The 15,522-nt window shown below is 45.8% G+C and overlaps 3 protein-coding genes across 3 annotated transcripts; 2 read left to right on the top strand and 1 right to left on the bottom strand.

Annotated features, from left to right (window-relative positions):
* The first annotated feature begins 110 nt into the window (after positions 1-110).
* On the top strand, positions 111-3,141 carry LOC133107233 (GTPase IMAP family member 4). The gene is made up of 2 exons (XM_061216191.1): positions 111-153; positions 1,971-3,141. Exons 1-2 carry the CDS (start codon positions 114-116, stop codon positions 2,525-2,527), a joined length of 597 nt encoding a protein of 198 aa, XP_061072175.1. The 5' UTR covers positions 111-113; the 3' UTR covers positions 2,528-3,141.
* An 846-nt stretch (positions 3,142-3,987) lies between these two features.
* Positions 3,988-11,102, top strand: LOC133107726 (TLC domain-containing protein 3A-like). The gene is made up of 5 exons (XM_061216853.1): positions 3,988-4,622; positions 6,189-6,272; positions 8,013-8,229; positions 8,418-8,513; positions 9,804-11,102. The coding sequence occupies exons 1-5, from the start codon at positions 4,501-4,503 to the stop codon at positions 10,086-10,088; spliced, it is 804 nt and encodes a 267-aa protein (XP_061072837.1). The 5' UTR covers positions 3,988-4,500; the 3' UTR covers positions 10,089-11,102.
* On the bottom strand, positions 10,504-15,340 carry gemin4 (gem (nuclear organelle) associated protein 4). Its single transcript, XM_061216850.1, has 2 exons — positions 15,038-15,340; positions 10,504-14,528 (listed from the first exon to the last, which is right to left on the bottom strand). The coding sequence occupies exons 1-2, from the start codon at positions 15,045-15,047 to the stop codon at positions 11,332-11,334; spliced, it is 3,207 nt and encodes a 1,068-aa protein (XP_061072834.1). The 5' UTR covers positions 15,048-15,340; the 3' UTR covers positions 10,504-11,331.
* Positions 15,341-15,522: the final 182 nt, after the last annotated feature.

Raw genomic sequence — 15,522 nt, 5'->3', positions numbered from 1 at the left:
TCCTGGAAGAGATGGAAGGGAGGAGAGCGAACGCCACTCGGGCTCTCGTCCGACACGAGAGAGAGGGGTGGGAACGGAGGGAGAGGGAGGAGGGTGAGAGACTACCGACGTGGATGGAGATGCAGACCCAGAGACCCGCAGTGCTCCGTACAGGTGAGTTCAGTCTTAGCACCCAGGTATCCTGTAATACACAGCGTCTTATCTTTCACATGGATATCAATACAGCCAGTCCAGAGATAGGGGCTGATTAAATTGCCGTTTAACATCGGGCTTCTGCTAAATTCTGATCCCCCATACATAACTTGTGGTCCTCTGTGGACTTACTGTGAGCTTCAGAAGGCACCACTGTGCTCTACAGATAGACAGCACTGACATTGGGCCCGAGGGCTCGAGCAGGGAAATGAAAAACCGATATATGTCTAAATATTCCTAAATGTATTAGGAATATGTCTGCTGATGTGGCGGTCTGTAGCGTAGTGGTTAAGGTAAATGACTGGGACACGCAAGGTCGGTGGTTCTAATCCCAGTGTAGCCACAATAAGATCCATGCCGTTGAGCCCTTGAGCAAGGCCCTTAACCCTGCATTGCTCCAGGGGAGGATTGTCTCCTGCTTAGTCTAATCAACTGTACGTCGCTCTGGATAAGTGTGTCTGCCAAATGCCAGTAATATAAATATATAAATATAAATATTTTAAAAAAAAGATAAATGGTACATACACTCACTGAGCACTTTATTACGAACACTTACTGGTACACTTACTTATTTATGCGATTATCTAATCAGCCAATTGTGCGGCAGCAGTGCAATGCATACAATCATGCAGATACAGGTCAGAAGCTCCAGTTAATATTCACATCAACCATCAGAATGGTAGAGTTTGCAGAGAATGGTGTGAAAAACAAAAAGCACCCAGTGAGTTTTGTAGGCAGAAATGCCTCGTTAATGAGAGACTGGCCAGACTGATCAAAGCTGACAAGAAGGTGACAGTAACAGAAATAACCACACATGACAGTGGTATGCAGAAGAGCATCTCTGAACACACAACGCATCAAACCAATTTGTGGATAGGCTACAGCAGCAGAAGACGTAATCAGTCAAAAAAAAGTGTATATATTAATATGTAGTAATGCATACACACAAAATGGCCAATGTAAACCTAAAGGCTAACTTTGAAATGGCACAGAAAAGATATGTAGACATTTCCGTGCTGGAGAAACAGTAATTTGACCCTCTCGCATCTTATGCAAACCTGTATTGCAGTCCAGCCATTGTCCCTGCAATGTAGAGTGAGAGCCATGTTATTACACTGACAAAGCATTCCAGCAACATAGTGAGAACATTTTGAGTTAGATGGGTGTAGGTTTTTCAATGTTTTCTACAAAAGGTGTTTTCCAAAAAATAATTCTTTCTGCAATCTCTGATGCAAACAAGATTTTGCACTAGCAGCAATTACAGCACTCATTTCACTGCACTCAACCCTGATCTGATGCAGTGAAAATACACCCCACCCACTACTGCAATTAAACGCATAAAAATTTTAAATTTTCTTTGGGCCCCAAAAAGATCAGGGGAAGCCCTGTCCTTATATTATCATATTATATTACATTACATTATTTGGCAGACACTCTTATCCAGCGCAACGTACAGTTGATTAGACTAAGCAGGAGACAATCCTTCCCTGGAGCAATACAGGGTTAAGGGCCTTGCTCAAGGGCCCAGCGACTGTGTGGATCTTATTGTGGCTACACCGGGGATCAAACCAGGGACCTGGGTCCCAGTCACGTACCTTAACCACTACGCTACAGGCCGCCCTACATGTCCAAACTGTAACACCACATCTCACAGATGATGGGGAAGTGCTTTGGATCTTGGGCAGTTACTTTTGGCCCACAAAGTGTTCCTACAGACCGCCCTGTAGCATATATGTTTCTAGAAAAGTCAGTCATGCTGAAGAAACGCTCTTCCACAGCAGGACCGGACCGTGGCTCTGTGCTGAACCTGGTGCTTTTGGGCAGAAGATTGGCAGGGAAGAGCTCGGCTGGGAACACCATCCTGGGCAGGAGAGAGTTTGAGAGCGGGAAGAAGACCGTGCGCTGCGCAGAGAGATGGGGCACGGTGGCCCGGAGGAGGGTCGCGGTGGCCGACACTCCGGGCTGGAGTCAGTACGGGCTGGCCAATCGGGAGCGAGTGAGGGCGGAGATCGTGCGAAGCGCTTCCCTGCACCCGCGTGAGCCCCAGACTTTCCTCCTCACCATCCCGGTGGACGCCTTCACGGAGAAGAACCGGGCGGCGGCAGAGGAACACCTCGGTCTCCTGGGAGAGCGCGCATGGGGGCGCACGTTAGTGCTGTTCACTTGGGGGGACAAGCTGAAGGGGAGGGGCGTCGTGCAGCACATCCAAAAAACGGGCGTGGCCCTCAGCGGCCTGCTGGAGAAGTGTGGCAACAGGTATCACGTCTTCGACAACAAAGACAGAGCCAATGAATCTCAAGTCATAGAGCTGCTGGAGACGGTTGAGCGCATGTGAAGAGGCCTTTATTCTCATGTACCTTATGTTTTGTTTCTTGAATATTATGATTTAGGCTGATATGTGATTATGTATGTCTGGTATGCTTGTACAAATAGGTTTGTTTGAGTAACTGATTGTGTCGTTGAGTCAAAAATGTCCGCAATAAATACTGTAAATATTGTAAATACACTCACTTGTAATGCATGATTAAACCTCAGTTGACTATTATTATTATCACTATTATTATCGCGTTTTGTCTGTGATTATTTACATTCTTGCCTGATCCCGATTGATAAAAATAAAACATTTTCTGTCTGGCAAGCTCTTGGGTAAACGTGAGTTTAAAGGTTTTTTCTCCTGTACCCTCATGAATCCTTTGTGCCCCCTGAGTCCGGCACAAAGAACCTACGGGCATGTTATTGAAGTCACAACAGAAAAGCATTTTAGCGAATGACATTAGCTTTCCACCGGTGTATAGTTCGTTATGCTTGCATAAAAGAACACAGCACTTTTTTCATCTGCGTAACGAAACCGTAGCATTTTCAATACTCACGCAGAGACTGTTCTTATGCCAGAAAAGGTTGAGGTTTTACAACATAAAATGTTGACAGTCGAAATATTGTATTATTATTCAGTAAGCATATTAATAAGGAGCCAGGCTGCTTTTGAATAATAAATAGCATGTGAAATTGTGGAATGTCTTTGACGTGTTGATGGGGGTTGGGTATTTGACAGAAACATAAATCAATAGACGTCAATGAATATATTAGTATACAAGATGTTATTATTGTGATGATTGTACTTAGTTTTTATGATCTTATTGACCTGTTACTGCCTGAAGAGAGTGCAATGAGAGGGAGGCTGAGACAGAAAGGTAGGGGGAGGGTGGCAGGCAAGGGGAAATGCAAACACTTTTTCAGGATGAAAAGTGTTGGATAGTTTAGTAAGCAAAATTCAGTATTTTATAGCTCATAAGAAGCGTCAGGCTTGTGTCAAGATAGGGGCGATACTTAGGGGGTTAAGTGGAACATACTGTATATGGAACTGCATGTCAACGTTACAAAGCCATTGAAAACAGGTTTTTATATTTGAAAATGTGCTCTTTTGTAGGCAAATTAATTACATAAAATTGATTTGTTACGTTAATGCAAAACAACAGACGTGACCTAGTTTTCCCGTTTTGTAGTCATCATGCACTTGTGTGAAGGTCCCTAAATGAACGCCCCGCTGAACGCTTCCGTTAGCAATTGCTTATATTTGCCGTGCGTTTCGCGGGTATTTTTCCCTGTGCACTTTCAACCAAAAGCAAGGATATAAGAAATAATGTCTGTGAAACGTATGCTCACTTCTTTTGTGTCAATACAAGGAGTCTGAAGAACACTGATGCCGGAAATAAAGATTTACTGAAATGTACACCATGTCTGAATATCGAATATCAATCGAACATAACTTCGGTCAAAATTGTTGCTTCTGCCCACGCTGCAGGCTACCAATAGGCTACTGTACCAAACCAGTATTTTTATTAGTTTGTTTCGTGAAATTAACTACTGGATAATGTTATTGTATATAACTTAATATAGCCAAGTGAGCTCAGTATCGCAATGAAGTGAGTCAATAAAGCGTCAAATGCAAATGAATGTAGCCTACATGGAAGATAAATTAGAAGCATTAACTTGGTCTGCGGTGTAGGTTTAGCACGCTTTATTAGTGTATTAGTGTATATTAAGGTTATTCCTAAAATGCGAGAGATGTCGTATGAACTGATGGGAAGTACCATTTACGGCGTACTCTCCAATATGCTGATGACGCTGAGGGTGTATTGTTGTTTTGCTATGCGCACTAGACAATCGCGCAGATAGAATCAAATGAACGCTGGAATCTATATAACGACCTGCTGCTGACAGTGTGTCAGAATTAGGCTAGCATTAATGCTAATAATAGCCAAATAATCAGTTATTTCTTGCAGCCAGTCTGGAAACGCGTGTAGCGCAATGTTGCGTGCGCTATCTTGCGGCGTCCTTGCCTTTCCTGGAGTATTCTCTTTACTTAGGAAAGTTCTCTCACGTACTTTCAAACAGTGGACCGAAGCCGATGTTGTATTCGTTAGCGAGAGGTAAGTCAAACATTTGTAGACGTGCTTTTATAACTATGCTGCCTACCGATCTAAACTTTTGTTTTGATAATGCGAATATGGCGGAAGTGTCAGAAATGCGCTAAAGTTTTCAGCTACGAGCAGTTTCACAAGCTTTTTAACAGCTTAACAATACTGTTGCTAAGTAGCTAAACATTTGGCAAATCCTGTGAGCAAAAGCCAGAACCGAGACGTCAAGGATAGGACGTTGACATAAACTGACTGGTTAATATCAGTGCCTATAGCCTTTGTCCTAGTCAGCTGGAAAAATTTCACTCTTCAAATGTAAGTTAGCCGGGTTTTCACCTCAACACATAGACGGCGTTTAGCGGACCTTTTCACCACAAAAATGTTCATCTGAAACTAAGACATATAGTAGGCTACGTTTCTGACCAACAAGAATATCAAACAAAATATAGTTATTTATAGCTATGCATCATGTCATGGGGGGGGGGGGGGGGTCTGCATTTATATAGCGCCGTTATCCAAAGCGCCTAATAATATAGTACATAATATACTATACATACTATAATATATCACAAATTAAAAACCTTAGATTGCCTCTAATCACTACATAAAATATGCCAACTCGATTTTTTATTTTTTGATTTTGAACTTCGTATTTGATTTCATCATACCCCACATTCCATTTTTTTATTTTTTTATTTTTTGCATCCCCGCGATAGGTTGGTTTTTTAAATCCTCGGTACGCCCCGGTATCATTGCCAAACTCTGAGTGTCCTCAAGTCACCCGAAAGCGTGGCCACAGTTCACCCTTCTTCTCGCTACATGCATCGAAACTTACAACTCACGTCACTGAATGCACGCGTATCACTTGATCCGCAAATGCAGATTTTACATTTGAGACTGGGTTATTGCAAAAAATACACGCGGAATTTTGACACTGAATTTCTGCTCTTCATATACAAACATGCATGCATTTGTACAATTCAGAAGGCACAATACACATGTTGAGAGATATTTGTGTGTGGGATAAATAAAACACATTTTTCAATCGTCGCGTATTTGTGGATCATGTTACGCACATTTGTGAATAATATTGAGACTAATCTCTCTCCAGAGTGGGTAAAATGTATCATCACAAGGCTGCTTATGTTAGACCCAAGCAATGTATCCCTCTACACAGTATAAATATTATTCATAAGGCTGTAGCCTCACTTGTATTCTGCTGTTCTGCACGGGGACATATGCATGCAAAATTATAGTGGTTTTAAATTGGTGGGTTCACCGTTTTGGTTCCCCATGAGACCCCCCACCCTCATTTTGGTTCCCCATGAGACCCCCCACCCTCATTTTGGTACTCAAAACCACAACAGTGTCTTCTTATGGATATCAGGAATAAAATCAAAAAACGAAACACTGGAAAGGTGTACAATATGGGAAATCTAAAGGAATTTTGAAATCCTGCTTGGACATTTTGGTTCCAAAAAAGAAAGAAAGGTGTATAAAGATGTCTGGGCTGCCAAGCATTACAGCAGCCACCACTGTGTATTTATTGTCCCTTTTCACGTTCCCTTTCTCCATAAGGCTGGTGTCCGCCCTCCATGGAATCTTGGCCTCGTCCGCTGGGTTTGTCATAATTGCATCGTGCAAAAATGTGATGACTGACAGGTACGTGGGTTTGTCTAATGACAGCACAACAACGAACAAAGTAAATGGCATACCGAATCTCTGCACAGATATTATTCACTCACGTAGATAATTATGGAAAGGAAACCTTGAGAAGTGCAAAACATTTTTTTTTTTAGGATGAAAAAATGAAAAGAAAAAGAAAGCCTGTTGCTTGTGGTAATTTAGCTATTGCCAGTACTAAATGGTAAATGGCATTTATACAGCGTCAGATATAGTGATTGGCTGCCATGCAAGGCGCCGACCAGCTTGTCAGGAGCATTTGGGGTTTAGGTGTCTTGCTCAGGGACACTTCAACACAGCCCAGGCAGGGTATCGAACCGGCAGCCCTCCGACTGCCAGGCGACTGCTCTTACTGCCTGAGCCATGTCGCCCCTGAGGTTTGGATATTTCACCGTTTTTGTAGCGCTTGTTATGGGTGGAGGAGGAGGAGCCGGGCTGTTGTTCAGGGGTAACCGACCGCTTGGTGTAAATTAATTCTGCGGTTGTTTGGGGGGTGGCTTGGTGCAAAGACATTTGAGTTTATGAATAGGAGTACCCAGTATACTCAAATTACCAAATGACTGTTTTCTGATATGTTTATGGGACAGTCTCGGGAAAATGTGCCTTTTTGGCATTGCAATCTCAGGAGAAAAAAAAATCATAGAAATATCATTTCATAATGCAAACTCTGGCCTTGTGCAATTTCATTTCTTACATGTTTTTCACATGAAAGCACTTCCATAATTTCATAAAATCTCAAAAGAAAATGTAGAGAGGTGACACCCCCTTCACCCCCATCAAGTGGAAAACATTTGGCGGGGTTGAATGTTACAAAGTTCAGCTTGACAAGCTCAAATCGGCATCAAATGGAACAAAGTAAGCTTACCTCTTTTTAATCATGTTCTTCCAAAGATTTGAAGATCATTTCCACTGTAACAGGACATTTAAATATTTACATGCATTAAAGAGCAAAAGTTTGGTCAAAAGTGAACATTGTCCATTGAACATATCCAATGGAAATGTAGTGATGATCACTGGGGACATATGTGAGTGTATTATAATGAAAAACAGCCATTATTTGCTAATACTTTTTTTTTTTTTTTCAACTTTTCTTGACATTTTTTTTTGCGGTATTTTGTCCTGACCTGTGATTAGGAAGCAGTTTGCTGGTGTTCTCCCTGAAATATTGAAAGAAAATGGCATGTTTTCCTGAGAATGTCCCATACATAGCAAGCAGTTATTTTTAGATTCCTACACCAATAATCCTAAAATGTCACATTAAAACTCATGGAGTGTTACGTTAATAATTTATGATTCTTTGTGTACCACCCAATCAATGTACAATTTTAGAGTCTATGATCCTCACGAATCAGTCTGTGATCCTGAAGCAGAAGGGATAAGGACTGCCTTTGCATCCTCATGCCTCCACATGCCAACCTGTCACTGCATCTAACGCATGCAGGGTGCAGTTAGACTAAAATAAAAATGCTGGAGCTCCACCCATTTCACAGGCCTGCCACTCTGTGGCTTCTTCAGAATGATGCAGGAAAATGAAACCCACAGCTCCACTATTTTAACTGTATTTTTATTTTGTGTCAGATGGAAAAAATCTGGAGTAGAAAAAAGCTTTGTACAAGTTCCATTCCATGTGTGTGAAGACATTTCTTGTAATGAGGCTTCAGGTAACCTCTCTCTCTCTCTCTCTCTCTCCCCCTTTCCCTCTCCCTCAACTTTCTCAAGACACTGGCTGTCCACTGCTTTTGTGTGGTTCGGCATTCCCTATATGTCTTACGACATTTATGCCATGTACCTGAGCCATTACTTTAATCACCGGGTTAAAGGGCATGTGGACTATCAAAACCACTCCCTCCACACGGTCAAGGCTTTCCTCCACAAGGACTTCCTGCTGATTCTTCATCACGTGGCGCTGCTGACCGTCTTTCTACCCATCACACTGGTGAGAGAAATACTGATGGTTATTTACTGAGTTCAAGGCATTTATCTTTTTGTGTTACGATTGAACAAAGCTGAGTGCACACACCGTCAAGCTATCCTGCGAGCCATAGTAGACCTCAATCCTTTCGTCACAGTACATGTAGTAAGCTGGCGAAACGTCTCACAATAAGTGCGATTTTTGTTTGCCAGTTCTTCAGGAGGGATCTGGGAGACTTCTTCGTTGGCTGTCTCTTCACTACGGAGTTTAGTACTCCTTTCGTTTGTCTCGGGAGGATCCTAATGCAGGTAAAAATCAGTCTCGCACTGCACAGAGACACCCACTGCCCCAGCTCCAGCATACTGTTGTGATGCCACTGTAGAGTGGGGCTTTTTGACTTACCTTCTTGAATCAGCTTTAAGATATGTGACCTTTTTCTTTAAAGGTATAATATAATAATAATTATAATAATATCTATAATATATATAATAATAATATATATATAATAAATATAATAATTTTTGTGTAAAAACATTGTTACAAGACCATTGTAAATCCCTTCCTATCATCGAAAAAGGCTCGCTGACATGTTGACTCACCCTCTGCCTGTGTTTGGGTTTAAAAATATACATTTGACCTCCCTCCCTGTACCAAAACATTGTATAACTGTACAATAATTCAAGTTCATTAGTTGAAAATTGGTTTTAATTGCCACAGCCAATGGCGTTTCAACGTCAGCGCGTTTACAGAGAAGAGGGAGGGATAAACAGTGTTGTGGTTTGAAGGTGTTTGTTGCTGCTATTCCTCTCTTGACCGTTAGAAGTCTGAAATTACCAATTGTACCTTCAACCAAAATAATGTTACAATTGTAACTTAATTTATGCACCAGTGATCTGGTATGCAGATGTTTTTTTTTTTTTTAGCAATTCCTTACAGGTGCACTAAGCAACTTTGTGTACAGCAGGTTGAAAACATTTTTAACATTAAGTTTAAAGGTACAATAGGTATTTTCAGACAACACTGCTTGTCCCACCCCTTCTCTGTGAACGCGCCGATGTTGAAACGCCATTGGCTGTGACAATTAGAACCCATTTTCAACCAATGAGCTTGAATTATCGTACAACTATACAACGTTTTGGTACAGTGCCAGCCCGTCACCTGAATATTTTGAAACCCGAATTTAAGGACTATAAAACACAGGCAGAGGGCAAGTCATCATGTCAGTGAGCCTTTTTCAATGATCGGAAGGGATTTACAAAGGTCTTGAAACAATGTTTTAACACAAAACTTTTACCTATTGTACCTTTAATTTCCACTGGTGAAAGGTTTAGGTTTTGTAGTGTTTAGGGCGGCCTGTAGCATAGTGGTTAAGGTAAATGACTGCGACACGCAAGATCGGTGTTTCGATCCCCGGTGTAGTCGCAATAAGATCCGGCACAGCCGTTGGGCCCTTGAGCAAGGCCCCTTAACCCTGCATTGCTCCAGGGGAGGATCGTCTCCTGCTTAGTCTAATCAACTGTACATCGCTCTGGATAAGAGCGTCTGCCGAATGCGAAATAATGTCATAACAACCCCGACTGTTCTCGTTCTGCCCCAAGCTGAGGCTGCAGGACAGCTGGCTGCACGTGGTGAACGGCGTGCTGGTGCTGCTGACCTTCTTCACGTGCCGCATCGCGCTCTTCCCCTACATGTACTGGGCGTACGGGCGGCACGCCGACATCCCCTTCCACCGCGTCCCCTTCCACCTGCCGCTGTGCTGCAACCTGGGGAACCTCTGCATCCTGGCGCCGCAGCTGTACTGGTTCACGCTGCTGTGCTGGAAGGCTCGTCGCCTCTACCTGCGGAAGGCCCGGCCGAAAAGTCAAGAGCCCAAGTCAGACTAGACGATCCCCGCGACCGCGTTCAGACTACTTGGGATTTACTGGGCGGAATTGTAACCCCCCCACTCCCCACTTCACGATCACTATTGCCACAGAAATCAGAACGGTCGCTCTCAATTTTAGTTATGTTAAATAGATTGAGGCCCCCAATTCATGCCAACGGTAATATTTTACTGGGGGGGAATTTTATTCTGCATTCTTCATCTTCTGTTGTCATTCAGTCAGGCATTGCCCCCAGGGATTGGCGTCTCAGGTTACTACAGACACACACTAGACTGGAACATGTGGTCGGTGTCCTTCAGGGTAGAACAATGAGTTTGACGGTAAAAATGTAATGCATTTGCATAATGTTGTCAATTCAGTATATAGGTATTCAACATAAGTGTTCTCAACAGAGAACTAAAGACCACCAATGGAATAATTTCAGAAACAATTTATTTAAGCCAATTGTAAAACAGTAAAAAGCTTTACATGCAAAGTAAAAAAGAAAGAAAAAACCTTCACTGAGAGAAGTGACAACTGAAATCACACAGGCCAATAAGATGCATCAACAAATGAAATAATTTGTACACAAGAATGGGTGACATATGCCAAAGTGCTCTGAAGCACATGTTCTGAAGCTTTCCCTTTCCATTTCGATTTAGACCACTTATTAAAAATATCTGTAAACAAGTCAATTCTATGAAAGCCCAAGTAGGGTTTTTACAAAGCCCCCAACCAAAAGTTTACTGACAAACTCATGCCAATGAAACTGTTGACACGTCACTGACAACATCAAAGCACAACCCCCCCTCTCAATGGATGCAAGGATCAATGGGTGGTGGTGACAGTCTGTTATTTTAAAAACTGGCAGATACTGTGTATATAGGGCAAAAGAGCAGTGTGCTGTGGCTGATCTAATAAGGGTAAAGGTCTCGTTTGAGGAGTTCATTTGAATACTTCGGCTGTAAAATCAATATTCTGATTTTAGTGCAGAAGCCTAAAATTAAAATGATCTAACCAATTGTGTCATGATAACAGTGTTTCGTTTTTGACTGAATGGAAATGTTTTGGATCTTGAATACATGCACATATGTACACATTCCAAACGAAGAAGAAAACCATTTTTTTGTGTCAGTTAAATAACCTGTTTAACCGGTTGTTACACAACCAGAAAAATGACAAAAGCAGGGGCTTATCATAATTTTGTCATAATTTTTCCATGGGAATTCATTTTCACTTAATAAACTCATGTTCAGAAAACGGTTCACAGCTGGGCAATCTTTTGACTCAGGGCAGCCCTCATGTCCGCACTCTCCAGGTTGGCCGTGAGGGTGGCGAAGAAGTGTTTCGTGTTTTTACGGTTCAGGCTGGAGCTGCTGGCGGGATACGCGGCCGTCAGCGACTGGTACAGAGTCAGCGTCTCGAGGGCGCACAGGAAGAGGGGCTCGGCGCCGCCCGGCAGCATCACCAGGACGTGCAGCACGTGGCAGAAGAGCTGGGCCAGAACGAACAGGCCTTCCTGCCCGGCGCTCGCGCCGCTGGGGAGAGCGGGCGGCGGGACGGGGAGCTTCCCCTTCACGGAGGCGATGGTCTCGCGGACGGCGGCGGCGTAGAGCTGCCCCGCGTGCGCCCAGCCCCGCGCCGGCAGCCAGCCCTCGCAGCTCGCCCCGCACAGCAGCTGGAAGACGCGCAGCAGCAGCGCGGACAGGCGGAGCTCGCAGGCGAAAGGTCGGAGGTCGAGCAGCGGGAGGAAGTCCACGTACTCCAGGGAGTACGGCGCGTAGAGCCGGCCGGACTCCAGCAGCTGCCTCAGCGCGCCCAGCAGCGTCCGCCACTCCTCAGGGGTGCGCCAGGGCAGCGTCTGCGTCACCGCCACCAGGAGGCCCTTGCCGAACATGGTGACCTGGTCCGGGCAGCTCTGGTCCAGAGCCAGGCCGCTCAGCATGGTCTCACGTAGGCCAGGCATGCAGCAACACTCCACCCAGGCCAGAAGGCCCGTGCCCTGGCCGTACTGGAGCAGCTCCAGCCCAGACCACTCCCGTTCCGACAGCTCACACACGGCAAACAGGGAACATGGACCCTCGTTCTTGAAGTGCCCGCCCAAGATCGACCTCAGATGAAAGTAGACGGTCCAGTCGAGCCCTTCCAGTTTACTGTGGAGCCAGAAGACTGCTCTAGACCAGACGCCAGGGGCTGCAGCCACCTCCCTGCCAACCAACCCGTCAATCACCTTCAGAGCACCAATGAGCAGCTCCTTTGACTCAATCGACACGTAACGGCTGCCCTCCACTGGCTCCTCCCAACAGGCGTAGCTGTCATTCAGGAGTTGACAGAGAGCAGCGAGGAGGGGGAAAGGGCTGCAGCTCATCAGCCAATGAGCAGAGCCGATGCGTTCTCCCTGCTTCAGGGCAGAGTGAAGCACCTGCAGGCACAGTTCCAAGCTACAGGAGTGAGGGGAAGAGGCGGTAAGGTAAGGCAGGACAAAGGAACAAACCACATTTTCGGGGGGCAACAAACTCAGCTCTTCCTCTTCGGTCTCGCTCGCCACCACCTTGAAATTCATTAAGGCGGCAAGGAAGTTGAGGAACTGCCCCTCCTCTTGGGGTGTAGCCAGCTTGCCCTGAACCGCCTCCTGTAGACAGCTGCACAGCAGCCCCCCACGAGCCAGGCTCCGCCCCTCTGCACCGGAGCCCTGGGGATAAATCAGCCCAGGAAGCTGCTGGAGGACTTGGGCCAGGAGAGCTTCAGCTCCCAGGTTCATGACAGCCATATGACAGCATCTGCTCAGGGTGGCTTCAGGGTCCTGTAGGGCAACCCGGGCCACGGCAGACACCGCAAGGCCCAAGCCGGACTCTGCCCGACTCTGAATGAGGCTGTTGAAAGACAAGTTTAGCTCCTCACTGAAGCCCTCAGACATGGCAAGGGGCAGAGTCCCGTTCAGCCCACCGTTTCCCCAGGAACCAAGCACTGCAGCCAGGCTCTCATTCTTGCCTGGTAGTGGAAGCTCAGAGAAAACATCCAAAATAATTTCCTTCAGCAGTTTACACTGCACGATATCCGTGTTCATTTGGCATTTGGCCACTAGGACGGAGATTAACTTCAGAACCAGGTCTTTGTGCAGAAAGGCGTCTTTATTTCTCTTCAGGCAGTTAATCCACTCATTGCCACTTAAAGCCCAATTTAATTCAGAGGCAAACACACAAACGATATCTTGGTATCGGTCTAGACGCTGATCGATGACGGCAACAGCTACATGGGCCATGTCCACAGAGTCACACTGGAGGTCGGGGACAGGAAGGGACTCTGCAAGGTCCCTCAAAGTACGACACATTTCATCCACGTCCCGCCTCTCGGCTTCAGTCAGCGCCTCGGTTGCTGTGCCTTCCTCCACGGCTCCGATTACTCGGCGCAAACTCCCCGCCAGACCGAGGACATTTTCACGGGGAGCGTCACTTTCCGGCACCTTCAACAGCCCCCGCTCCCCCCAGGCCCGGCAAATGGTCGAGACGGTACGCACGGCGTCCATCAGAGTCACGCTGTGCGGCCTGAACCGCGCCGGTCTGCGTGTGGCGGCGAGCTCTCGCTGTGCCTCTCTGATGATCTCCGTCAAGTCGCGGCCCTCCGGGCCAGCTTGCCGTCGTCTCACGCACACCGCCCTCGAAAGGCTCTGAAGATACTGCTCGGGGCTGCCGTCCTCCGCGCGGTCGAGCAAGAACGACGTGTAGAACGTGTCCAGGGAGACGGACAGGGCAAAACGACACACGTCCAAGGACAGCGCGTCATGATTAACTGCCTCAATTGCACTGAACAGGATGGACTGCACACAAGGGAAGGTCCGAGATTGCCGCGGACCAGGCTCGACGTTCTGGGTGGCCTGGCGTGAGCGCTGAGAGCGGGGCGTTGCGTAGCTGCCGCACTGCGACGCAAAGAGCTGATCCAGGGCGTGCTCCTGCCCGCCACGGGCCTTCCACAAGTCCCACCACACGTCTAGGAGGAGCTCAGTGTCCTCCTTTGTGTTTTCGGCTACGATGTGCTTGGCCAGCCTAGCCAGCTCTGAGCACAGGCCCGCCTCCGGGAAGCACAGCAGCAACTCGACATACACTTGGGAGAAGCCCGTCGACTTGATCAACTCGTACAGCACCACGCGGCTGACCTGGGGGAGGGCGTTCTGCACTGAGAAAAAAGGGCTCTCTCTCCACGCGGAGTCAATGTCCTTCCCGTCTTCCGTTTCCAGTAGCTTGCGCCACAGGACACAGACGATCCTCTTTCTCCAGAGGACTTGGTCTTGGCTGCCCCCACGACCTTCTCCACAGATGCTAATGACGGCCTGCCGGACAGGGTGACCCACTGTCGCCCAGTCCTCCTTCCTGAGGTCAGACAGCTTCCCAGCACCAGATAGCTTCTCCGCCAGTAGAAACCCTCCCTGGAGCACGGCAGTCTTCTCACAGCTCAGCCACAACTCTAGAATAACAAGCACAGTGATGTGAGGATAAACATTTGCTTGATTATGATTAAAGCTTCGTTGGTTTAAAACAAATCAGTAAACAGCCAAGTTGTGAGTGGTAAAAAAGTACCAGTCTATACAGTCACACTTGTGAGCGCAACTGTTAACAATATCACACTGTTGTGCTTGCATACTATTATTCTTACAACACGTTAACAAATTGCATGTTTGACTTAATAATTAACTTAATTAGCGGCTTTGTATTTTAATTAAATATTCTACAAATAGTTTCGTTTCAGTGAATAAATGCACATCTTAATTTAGGACTATCAGTGAATTAATTTATAACACATCACCTAACCTGACAAATTATGCGATTACTGAAGCTACCACAACAAACGAAATCCAGGTGATCGCTATTCAAAACACAATGTACTAAATTACTTATTCTGCACAGGTAGTACGTAAGCTAGTTCCTGACGAAGAATATTGAACTGAACGCGGTAGGACAAAATATTCGGCTTACCAGATTCCATACTTTGGACGTGACTTGAGGCTCTTATTCGGGAGATAGCGCAAGTTATGAAACCGAGCGATTGGAGCACAAAACAAAACACCTAATTTGCTATCGACACCTGGCCAAGTTCCAACCTAGCGTTACATCTTGCTCGTGAGCAACCTAAGTTTATGAACAGTAGGTGAGGGCCAAATGGCTCTAATACTTTATGTTTATACGGTTGATCAACTCCAGGAACCACATAGAACCATGTGCTGTGCCCTTTCACATTCGCAGCTAGTTTGTCCGTAGTGCGCCCTTTGCACTTTTCAAACAAGCCAACGTGTCTATGTATCGCTCAAAGAACTACATACACAAAAGAACAACTGCGAGGTTTTTATATTGCGCCCCCACAGGGGGATTGTGGAACATAATTTGCGCCTATATGTAGAGGACAAGGAATATCGGTTCGCAGCCAAATTTAGACAATATCACACTTACTAATATAACCATTT

Source organism: Conger conger, chromosome 13, assembly GCF_963514075.1.
Source record: "Conger conger chromosome 13, fConCon1.1, whole genome shotgun sequence".
In the NCBI taxonomy this organism is placed as follows: Eukaryota; Metazoa; Chordata; class Actinopteri; order Anguilliformes; family Congridae; genus Conger; species Conger conger.
This window is presented reverse-complemented; position numbering and strand designations above follow the sequence as displayed.